An 11,579-nucleotide genomic window follows, 5' to 3' on the forward strand; every position below is an offset into this window, starting at 1 on the left:
TTACATGAAAGTTAAAATTAATAATTCTGTGCCGTTAGCTGATCTACTTTTTGGGGATGGAAATCACTGACCTTGCTATTGATATCCAATGCATGGAATTCCTACGGAACGGATTTCTCGATGGATTTACATGGCAGGTTGCGTGCAGAGGTTCGGGCAGGTCAAGAATATCCCTACAGGTGAAGAACGGATGAATAGTCGAAGCCGACCGCAAGGATCCACACGCGCGCACTGCGTGGTTAATCGAGTGTCAAGGGTCGAGAGGATCTTTAAATTATAGTAACGAAAGGGCCAGTCATTTTTGTCCATTCGTCTTGGACGTTTACGAGCGTTGCACGATACGCTAGAAAGCGAAAGAAGATGCTTATGGAAGAGGAATCTACTAGCGATTTCCAACTTCGTAAATCAACCACGAAGATACCATCTAGCGCTTAATTATCGCCTTGAAAGCGTCGAGCAAAGTTTTCCACTCGGATTAAAATTCCAATGGAACAGGGATAAGGTTCTTGTATTGTTGATTGATGTATGCAGTTTCATTGTATTTTCAAATATTCTAATACAAGAAGTGCACCAAGATGATCTTCTATTTCTCATCGAATACTTAAATCGAACGAAGGGAGAATTCTAATCGAAATGCAAACACTATTCTTCTTGTTACAGTTTCAGTCGTTTGAGACATCGTTAAAATAAGTAGAATTTATTCTCTTTATACGTTTATTATTAACAATGGAAATAAGAAATAATAAAAAAATTATGAAAAAATATGTTTCCACGTTGAGAAACTAATTTTATCTTTAATATTAAGAAAGTGATACGTAAGAAACGAGTTTGGCATTCGATTCCGATACCTTTTCTCTATTCGTTTGCCAGGATGCGATAGATAGAAAATGCAAAACAGACTCCGGTTAGAGCTACCTTCTACGAGAGTGATATTTTCGAAAGGAGATGCGCAAACGTAGCCGAATTCACGAAGCAAGGCGAAAATAATCGAGACAGTGAAATGAAAGGAGGGTCGGAGACGAAGTGAGTCACTTGCCATAAAACACGATCACCCTTCGCGTAACCCTAGGGTACCGTAGATGTTTCGACAATATCCTAGGGCCTAGGGTAGCGTATACCAACCGCGACCCGTAAACATTTTATTCTGTATCGTTCGAAACTCTTTGAAGGGAGTGGCTTCCTTCGCTGTGCTTTACGAGAGTTCGAGGATGGAAAATTATCGAAACTCGCAGGCGATCGATAGATTCTGTGTACATTCTACGTACAGTGGCTCACGAAAATACAAAACTTTTTGAAATTTTGTTAGAACTATAAAGTGATCGTAACGGTAATAAATCGTAACAGGAATGTACATAGAATTTACAAGACATTTATTGCAAACGTACATTTAGCGAAAAATTAGTATAAAGCATGAATCCACCAGTCTTAAACACACGATTAGTGCCATAGATGGTCTCGCTACTTATTGTAGCTTATTAACATAGCGAATAGTTGACTGTTGAAATACTTTGGTGGTCTTTACGAAATGTACGCTTCCAACAAATATTTTGCAACTTCTATATACATTTTCAGATCCGTTTTAAATTCTATCGACACAATCGCGATAGTCGTGTCTCTACAATACCAACGAGGTTTGCATAAAAAGTTTGCAAGAGTGCCTGGATACTTTCGTAAACCACTCTATACGTACACAGAAATTTCTGCAAGGAAGAAATGCACTGCTCGACTTCTGCATGAACTACGTGGATACACAGAGCTGTCTGATAAATATCCACTATCCTTCACTGATCGACAGTGTAAATTCCGAGCTACTTCGAGAAATTGGAATGTCTTGGATTGAGAAACGAACGTTGCAGAATTTGGAAACTTCGATGGAAACGCGGCTCGATAACTGAGCAACAGGGCAAGACTCGAGCGTTTGATGGCGAAGTACGTAATTGGTCCTTCGACAGTCAGAACGTCTAACACTGAAATCAATAAGATCTTGGTATTTGAACTTTCGCAAAAGCAACCGCGTTCAAACTGCGATAGACTGTGGTAAAGGCGAGCCATGATTACAGCAACGAAACCGAGCAATGTTCGAGTGATTTGAAAAGCTAAAAGAAAAAGAAAAGAGACCAATTTCGTCCAATGGTCCTCGTCCGATTACTGCATAAACAACGTCTGACGTGACTCGGTGATTATTCGATTTAAAATCCGTTGTAAACAATGGCTGCCATAAACCGGCTAGTCACGCGAGCAAATATCGCGATCTCCCGTTACGTACCGCCTTTCATTACTTAATCGCTCGTTTGCCTCTCCATCTCGCAGACTTCGAGCGGACTTCGTTTTTCGATAACGAGATTCACCCTTCTCATCCAGACGGTCCTCTTCTTCTAAGCCGATTTCGCCCCGGATCGTTTGATCTTGGCCTTGACTATGGCATACTCGTGTACCAAACAAGGCACATTTACGCGAAACTGCTTTCCTACCAGACGTCCAAAGGAACTGCGTAAGGTACAGAATGAAGGTAGGGTTAACCCTAGAAAGACGGAGGTTTCAAGCATTATGCGAACGACGAAGGGAGAGCTGATTTCGGTCAAAAATATCCTTTAAAAGCGAGCGTTTTAACGAACAGACGTTAAACCTGCTTCGATTCGTAAACTTTTACGTTTCAATGTTGCTCTCATTTTAGTAAACAAAACAGATGTCTAACGTTCGAAGAGAACGTTTAACGTGAAGGTAAAAACAGGAAGCGTGCGTGTCAATAACAGTTTTTTCATATCTTGCTCAGAGTCGATATATTTCTTAATATTAGGAAAATGCACTGGCAATACTTCGCGATATCTGTCCAATCAAGGACTCGTAATACAAACGATCCTTCCCTGTGTTTGCCTTTTTCCAGCAAAGCAAAGGATGCCTTCCCTTTAATCATTCCAGGATTCAAGTTCGACGTAAGAGAAAGAGCAGAGACGATTGCGAGCTACATTGGAGCGAAGCAGAAAAGTAAAGACAAGGGAGGAAAGGGTGGATTTATTGAACCGAGAGGACGAGCCCTAAGAATATAAAGTAATGACAACTGTAAAAGACAATTATGTCGGAGTAACGATAGACGTTCCAAGTAACAGAGAGGGGTGAAAGGAGGTGGAAACAGAGTCAAGTTAAGGGAGAAGAAAACGAGAGACGAGCTAATAGAGAAGACAGGAGTGGAACGTAGAGAAAAGAAAAAGGAGAAGACGATGGAAAAACTGTAGAAAATGGGTGGAAGAAAGGAAAGGAGAAAATGGGAAGAGAGCCGAGTCAGGATAAAGTGCGAGAGAAAGGGATGAAAAAGGAAGTCGAAGGTGGAAGGGAGAAGGGGCAAGACGCAGAGGCAAGTCACGCAAGTATGCACTTGAGCGTTCGGTTTCGTTCGCAATCTCGTGGGCATGCATCCGGTTGGATGCACACCAAGTAGTGCACGAGTTTCGAAAGGGGAGTCCGGTGCTCGGAGATACGGAAGCTTACAAAGCCAACGAGACGTAGCAGGGTGCCTGGGACACACGAATCTCGCCAGGCTAGGGTTAACGAGGCTGTGGAGAACGGACAATAATGAATCTCGAAAAGCAAAGGAAATATTGCTCTCTTGAATTTCGACTAATGGTGGCAGTCGTGTCTCTCCCTCTCTTCAACTTCATTCCTGTTTAAGTAGAGTTTGGTATTGTTGCGGCGCATTAAAGAAACAGTCCTTCGGACCGTGTGCAAGGTACGTACGAAGCAAAGAATGTTTAGTGTGTTCCGTGCCATAGAAACGAATTTAACCTGAAGCACCCTTCAGTCTGGAGAGTCCGCGGGCTTAATTAAGTCACGTGTGCTTGCGTGGGATGAGTGAGAATCAGAGAAAATTGAGCTACAAAGGGCACCCGAGAGCTTCCTCAATTTAAGGAAAAACCTTTGATGATTCGGTAAATCGACTATGCTTTATAACGTTTCCTTCTGCTCCGCTAGTAACGGCTAACTTTCCAATTTTCCTTGGCTACTTTCGTTCTTTCTTCCAGTCGGACAGACGTCGGATTCTTGATTATGTTTCAAGAGCTATGACAATACTATATCGTCGATAACAATAAATTACTTGAGCTATTTTTGAAAATACAAGAAATTTTACTTTTACACGACTACATTGCGCTGAATCGAGTTTCATATGAATTTTCATTAATTTCAATTACGACGCCTCGAATTAATTTTGCATGGAAAGTATTCAGTTAGTTCGCTAAGCTGTCAGTCTACCTTCTTATGCTTTTACGCCACAAGTAACACGAAGGTACGGAATACATTAACAGCAGATTACGTTCCACCAAGATACCACGAAGAATTGAAAGTAGTGGAGAATATTGATACCACCTCTCCGACGTACGCTCATTTTCACTTGCAATCTCGTGGCGCGGAATTTTCTGCAACTCGACGCGCGGAATAATCTCGCGAGTTATCGATCCGTGAAACTGATTCGCCGAAATAAAAAGAAAAGGAAGAAGAGAAAGCGGAGAAGAAAATCGTGAAGGCGGGAAAAAGACGAGGGCTCAGGAAATTCGTATTCCTATTGCCTATTTCTACGATATATCAACGCAGAAAGGGGAAGCGGTAATCGCGAGGTAAGACAAGGGGGAAAACGTTCCGGGGGAGCATTTAGAAGTAGTACAAGTCGAAGGGTGAGAAGCTCTTCGAGAACGAGAGAGCGATCTCTCCGAGGGTAGAGCACGGGAATGGCGAGTTTTACACACAGAGAAACGCGAAAACGTTCCACTCTTTCCACTTTCCTTCTCCGTCTCTTCTTTTTTCCTTTCCTCTCCTCTTCTTCTATTTCCATCTCGGTTCCACCAGGTCGGCTCTCGGTCCCGAGCCCCTCGAATTACAGAAAGCCTTTATTATCGACGCATAGAACGCTCGCTCTGTCTGTGCATACAACGGAAATTGCCTGAGAACGCTCGAATATCATCTTCGCGACGGAGAGTTTAATTGGCTAAAGTCACTTCTGCCCCTCGACAACAGCTGACACGGCAAAGATATGAAAATCGACCGCTCGAAAATAAATGCTTTTTATATTTCATCTTCTCTTTGTTATTTGGTCTTCTTGCACGCTGATTTTTTAGGCTATTATCAAGATGTGGCGATACACGAAGCGCAGTCGCGATAACGATCGAAAACGCTCCGATGAATTATAGTTGCTTAACGAATTAATTCCGCTGGTAATAATTATTGATAGCAAAGAAACCGACGGAGAGGAGGAGGAGATTCTTAACTGCAGGAGATACAGGTGTACAGTTAAAAACAATCGAGGAACTTGTTGCGAACGCATATCGAGGGTCATATCTACGAGATACCGATCAGCCGATCGAGCTCGATAAATCTTTCGCGACGCCAATGCACGCCGCTACAAAGCAACGATGCTAACGAGAAGTTGCAATTCGTTCAAAACGCAACAAGTAATTGCCAACTTTACCGATGAGCGTTTGTGCTTATACCTATATGGTAAATTCTTTTAATAGTAGCATATAAAAACTCACACTTTAGTGCTTCCCGCCAGAATGCATCATGGCGCGAATCTACCTGCAATTAGTTACGGCGACAATGGTCTTTTGTTCTGTTGCACGATGCGTGTTACTTTCTTTCCGTACTTCACACGATTTTTACGAAGATATTTGTGCTTATCTACTTTTTTAACAACTCTGGTCTGAGGTGTGAATAGTTACACGATCGCTCGATTTATGAGAATAAAAAAAGACGTGGCAAAAATGGAAACGTGGAAGACGAGAATAAGAGGGCACTTCCGGTGGCGCAAGAAATATCAATAGTCTTGAAACGTGGATGTTTTTGTAAGAGCCTATACAAACGCGTCTGCCACGCCACGCATCGCTTGCGTCGAGATAATAAACTAATCGTTCTATTTATTTTATTTTTAAACTCACGATGGAATTATTGCTACTTGCAACATGAGATTATCTTTAGCATACAATAAGTATTAAACGATGGTTTCACTGAATACTGAAGCTTATTAATAGAATAGTTTTCTGATCTCTGCGAAATGGCACAAGAAACGAAAGTATTCATACAGTACAGAAATATAGAAATATAAATCATTACATTACTTATTTGACATATTCAAATATACCTATGTAACTGTATACTACATATAGCGCTATAGGAATAAATATACATAAGTTAAACAAAAGTTAACTACATCTATAACTGCAGCAATCTGTATATTATACACTTACATACGTTTGAATATAAAATATTTAATGATACAAAAAATATTCCAACTGTTCGAATACTTTGTGTTTACTGTATACACTTGCACTAAATATCTTACAATCTCTATATACCAAGCCTAATGAAATTTTAAAATGTTTCATGCAACACACATAATATATTAATAAAAGGTATCTACAAGTGTTCGAGTACCTTCGTCGATGATTGTACATAACCACGAACGTATACATAGTATCGTACAATTGTAACATACAGTATCGTGCAATTGTATCGCGAACGAAACGAAACTTCTGGAACGAAGTTTCTAACCAGACCAGGGTTTGGCTTTTGTCGCGAACGCGAACGGATCCGTGCTTTGACGGAGAAACTCGCTCGCTTTGGCTGGAAAAGAATACGAATCGCAGGGGTGGTAGTCGGGATCCGAGCGAGGAATTGACGGCTAATTTTCGCTAAAAAGCGTTGAATAGTGGTAGGTCGCAGCGGGAGCAGGGCTTCGAAGAATGGAGGAACACCGGAATGGGGAGAAACGGAAGGAACAGAGGGAAATAGGGAAACGGTTGAATATCGGGGAAACGGTTATGCGTTTAATGAAAAACCGTGTGGCTGCATCGCGTGCACGTTCCCCTGTACTCGCATTATCTTACAAGTTTATTCATCCGGCGGTAGCGAAGAAAACAGTACGCGTTCCCGGTTTAATTCGCAGTATCGCGGCCGCGCTGCATTCAGATTAGCTAATTAATCAAGCTAATAATTAAAAACGTGTGCGTGCCGCGTGCGCCCGAGTCACCCGCCAACTTTTCTATCCGTGTTTGCCAACGAATTGTTTCACGCGGTCCCATAATTCCTACAGTGATCATTTTGTTCTGAAAACTATTATACTTGAATGCTATTCTCGTTCAACAACTTTATTTTCCAATTATATGTATGTATGTAGCTTTAAAGTATCGGTATGTGATAAAGTTTAGGAATGTTTAGATTATCTCATGTTCCGCGGTCCTATGATTTAAAAGACAGAGTATTATAATTTATGCAAATTGTTTCGGCTTACCTGTCGATAAAACCATCTCCGTCGCCGTCGCATGCTTGGAACAGCTTCCTAACGCGTTCCTCGTCGCAGATGGAGCCTGCTTCACTTTCAGCATCCGCGGTTTGTGACATCTTCACTTTACCTCTTGTTTATCCATTGTAACTAACTATTGGCGCACTACCCAGCTGCTTCGTGTCCATCTTTCTTCAACTGCTCTTCCCTGTCACGTTCAAAAGGTGATGGTCACCTCTATACCGCTGTTCAATTTTCCTTCTAGGTGCCCCGTTACATACTTCAGAACTCGATTCACGCATCGATCACGCACCGATGGTCCGAAGTTCTCGATAACGTTCTCAGGTTTCTGAACTTGCGTCAAATACGTAGGACCAACACGGTGGATCGTTAAGTCACGTGTTGCATCGCGATCTCTCGTTAATCGATCCTGAGATGTAAGCTCGAGCCTTCGACCGCCTCCGCGATTACGTTCAGGGAAAAGGTCTACGAACCTCGGTGGAAGCAACAGCTATTTTTAGACCGCTTAAAATACGTAGATTCCCTTGTTCCACAAGATTTTGTTGATACATAGTGCATAAACAGATCGACTAGATAAGCCATTCTCTCGCGAATGTATTTTCAGCGCACGAATTTTACGGAGATTTTACGACGCGAAGTCGTGTGGGCGTTCGTCTTGTCACTAGATCGTCAAAAAGGGTGAGACAGTTGCGTTTTTTCCGGTGTGGCTGTGCACGCACGAGAACCTGTGTCCGCCGTTTCCAGTGTCACCGAGTCACTAACCCTAACCTCAAAACCGGACCCGAGACTCACCCACCCTCGCGAGCCGTACAGCGGCAATAAAAACTATCGATTGAGCGTTCCGCGGTCAAAAAACTTTGACATCTCGCGCCATCTTGAAATTTTCGAGCACGACGAAAACAAAGATGGCGGTCGCCGAACCGCGAGCCGGCAAGCGGAATGTTCGAGTTCCATCGTCAGATGTCGCCACTAGAGGCGCCAAATTTATCGCTCCTAAATACGTAAGTCGTATGATATATTGAAAATAAATTATCTTTATTATCAGTATCGTTGAACAAAAATACAACTAAAATGTTTTGTACATATAACGGTAACTTAAGTATATAAGTTGTGGATATTAATACGTATCGGTACGTATTGGTACGTATCGGTATTTTGTTTAAGATTTTAGCTTCTCAGCCAGGGTAGGCACAAGTTTTTTGAGTTTGCCAGCGTCGTGACTGAATGCCCACATTATACATCGAGTATGTTCTTCGCTTGGAAAACCACAAAGTTCTTCGTCTGTCTCGAACCATTGAATATTCTTTTCTTTGATTCGGTCTACTAGACTTCGTAAATTCTTATTCCTCTCTATGTCCCAAGTAACACTCGAGTCTGGAACTTGAACGTTCCTCAGCTTCTTGTAATCTCCCTCCACTTCCTCATACGCTCTGTAGGATACACCGAAGAATGTTGCAATATATATTTTTACCATAAATAATATTCTATTCCCTAATAATAACGATATAGCATATATTACTAATAATTAGATTACGGATATTTACGCATATTCATATTTTTATGAATATAATGGAATTTGGAATTGTTTTATCCATTTCTTTATATTATATGCATTTTGTGTATTTTTGCACCTTTTCCCATAAACACGTACAAATCCGTAGTCTAACGATAATTATACATATATGTATACATAATAAGAAATGTATTTACTTAAGAAATCCATTGTCTTCGATTTTGTATCTGTCGGCCAACGGCTTGAAGGCTTGCACCAAGTCAATGGGCAAATAATTGAAGTTCTCCTTAGCCCGGCCATTCACGTTATAATCCGTGATCCAATTCTCGAACACTTCCACGGCTTCCTTCATGTTCTTGATCTTTTGCTCGTCCTTTGTGCACGATATCACCCGCTCAGCCCTTTTCACCAGGCCAGTGATCGCATGATACTGATAACTTACGTCCCTGCCCTCCAACGATTCTATACTCAGCAAAGCTTTCTCCTTATCTTTGAAACTGAGTCCGCTTTCCTCCTTTTCAGTCTTCTCTTCTTCAGATGAATGTTTCGCTACTTTTTTTTTCGGTTCGTTGTCCTCCTGCTCTTCGTTACTGGACGAACTGCTGTATCTTCTTTTCACGCTTTTACCCTTGTCATCTTTATCAACCTCCATGTCTTCGTTATTCTCAGATGGAAACTTTTCTTCCACCTGGGTCATGAGTTTCTTCAACTTGGTCGGTTCTGGACTATAGCCCAGCAGGATGCACTGAACGTGTTCCTTGGTTGGGAGTCCCCGGAAGAGACCCACATCGGTCTCGTACCATTGCATGTGCTTCTGTTTGATCTTATCGATGATCTCCTTCAACCTTCGATTCCTTTCGATGTCCCAGGTGGTCTCCCCGCTTGGAATTTTAACAGCTCGCAGACCTTTGTAATCGCCTTTCTCCTTCTTGTACGCGCTGAAAAATCAGAAACACGTGAAATACTTACAGGGATAGATCTATACCGAATACCTAGATATTGGATGAATCAGGAAAATATTTAAATAAACGCAAGTAAATGGTCACGTGCAACGTTGACATTAAACTAAGGAAACACACCAATGACCTCTTTCTTGGATCATACTTGGTCACAATAATTTACTTCACTATACTTAATGTTAAAACATACACATATTTTATTTTTGTTAATATTGTCCGTGTTAAATGTAAAACGCTAAACAAACTAAAAGATACTTTAAAAATAAGCATTCTATTGTAACGGTGCCAGTAGTAAACAAGAAGGTAGTAAACAATGTAATAAAACAGAAAATTGCTAATATTCGGTACCTTGGACTACATCTAGATTCTGGTGTAATCGAATTGGTGTAAAATCAATTGGAACCACGTTGAAACAAAGCTACACCGAATCAAACTAACTTTCGAAAGCTAATTCGTATTGCGTTAAGTGAAAAAATAATCGGTCATTCAATTCGAGAAGTCTCGCTGAAAGAAAATGTTGATATTTACTTGTAGAATTCCTCCTCCAGAACATCGTACTCTTTGGCAAGATTCCTGAAGCCTTTTATAGTCTCGATTGGCAAATAAGCAAGGTTTTCTTTGCTGCGATTGTTCTCCTTGTAATCAGTCAACCAATCCTCGAACACTTTCAAAGCCTCACGAAGATTGGCCAGCTTCTCCTCGTCTCTGGTGATCTGCAGCGTCCGTTTCGAACGACTCACGAAACTAGAGATCACGTGGTACTGATAACTGATATCACGACCTTCCAAAGCCTTCAGCGTGTCCAAGGCCTTCTGCTTGTCCTTGAAGCCCATCGCAGACTCTTCCGGTTCCGTGGATTTGCTTCGGCCCATTGCTGAAAATCGACGCGTTCATCGTCCTCTATATACGTACGTATAATCGAGCGAGATCGCGTGCAACGCGTGGCAGGCACGTGAGACGCGACGCAAATTCACGCGATCGATTGAACGGTATGGCCAATCATTACGTATGGCAAGCAGAGGCGGAGAAGCACTCGACGAGAGTGTGACGCCAGCATGTCAGTTTTATCGTTGACGTAATTACTGGTTTATGGAAGGATCGATACAAGCCGGACGATGGTCGAAATTGTATATTTGTGCAAACTGCAATTTGAACGCCGCGGTTTTTTGTCGATCCAAATAACAGCGTCGAAATAGCACCGAATTAGAAAATAGCTGGCATATCGTCGAGACTACTCGATAAAAAACAACGCGATGAGAAAACTTTGCGGTTTTCGTCGATTCAAATAACAGGGTGGTAACAGCGACGGTTAGAGAATAGATTACGTATGATCGATAGTATCAGATAAAAGATAACGAGATAAGAAAACTTCGACAGACACTTACCAAAACTATGCAGGCAATATCAATTTCCTTTGGTGTGCAATTAATCTGATCCGATCACTGACACTGTTCCTAACAAGAAGCTAGGTCGTATCACGTAGTAGTTGCAAGAAACCGAATGGACTTTTAGATTCTAACGTTGAAACTGCGCGACTGACAGTGGCAGACAGATTTACCGGGACCCGGCTTCGGTCGGCGATGTTCACCAACGATACAACTGCTCACGGATGAAGAAGGATAGACGATTTGCGAGTCGGCGGAAAAGAGAGGGGCCGACATAAACATATCTACTATGTGTCACAGCCCGAAATACGCAGCCGACCTCAGTCCGTAGTCTTTGGTTTGCGTCACTAACTGCTAATACGACGGCGAAAAGAAGGATCGACATGGAAAGTCTGTGCGCACGATCACGTACGATTCGTCTGTGTGTAACTCATGCT

At 41.9% G+C, this 11,579-nt stretch overlaps 2 protein-coding genes across 3 annotated transcripts in view; both read right to left on the reverse strand.

Annotated features, from left to right (window-relative positions):
• The window catches only part of LOC122575336 (colorectal mutant cancer protein), a 58,972-nt gene extending 50,851 nt beyond the window's left edge, over positions 1-8,121 (reverse strand). The window contains exon 1 of one of the 2 annotated variants that reach the window (XM_043744122.1): positions 7,274-8,121. In XM_043744122.1, the coding sequence (XP_043600057.1) occupies positions 7,274-7,383 (110 nt within the window). In that variant the 5' untranslated portion in view covers positions 7,384-8,121. The remainder of the gene's footprint in view (positions 1-7,273) is intronic. The other variant, XM_043744125.1, reaches the window with a different exon arrangement.
• A 180-nt stretch (positions 8,122-8,301) lies between these two features.
• Positions 8,302-11,461, reverse strand: LOC122575346. The gene is made up of 4 exons (XM_043744143.1): positions 11,143-11,461; positions 10,286-10,631; positions 8,996-9,736; positions 8,302-8,715 (listed from the first exon to the last, which is right to left on the reverse strand). Exons 2-4 carry the CDS (start codon positions 10,627-10,629, stop codon positions 8,445-8,447), a joined length of 1,356 nt encoding a protein of 451 aa, XP_043600078.1. The 5' UTR covers positions 10,630-10,631; positions 11,143-11,461; the 3' UTR covers positions 8,302-8,444.
• Between the last annotated feature and the right edge of the window lie 118 nt (positions 11,462-11,579).

This window comes from Bombus pyrosoma, linkage group LG15 (assembly GCF_014825855.1).
Source record: "Bombus pyrosoma isolate SC7728 linkage group LG15, ASM1482585v1, whole genome shotgun sequence".
Classification (NCBI taxonomy): domain Eukaryota; kingdom Metazoa; phylum Arthropoda; class Insecta; order Hymenoptera; family Apidae; genus Bombus; species Bombus pyrosoma.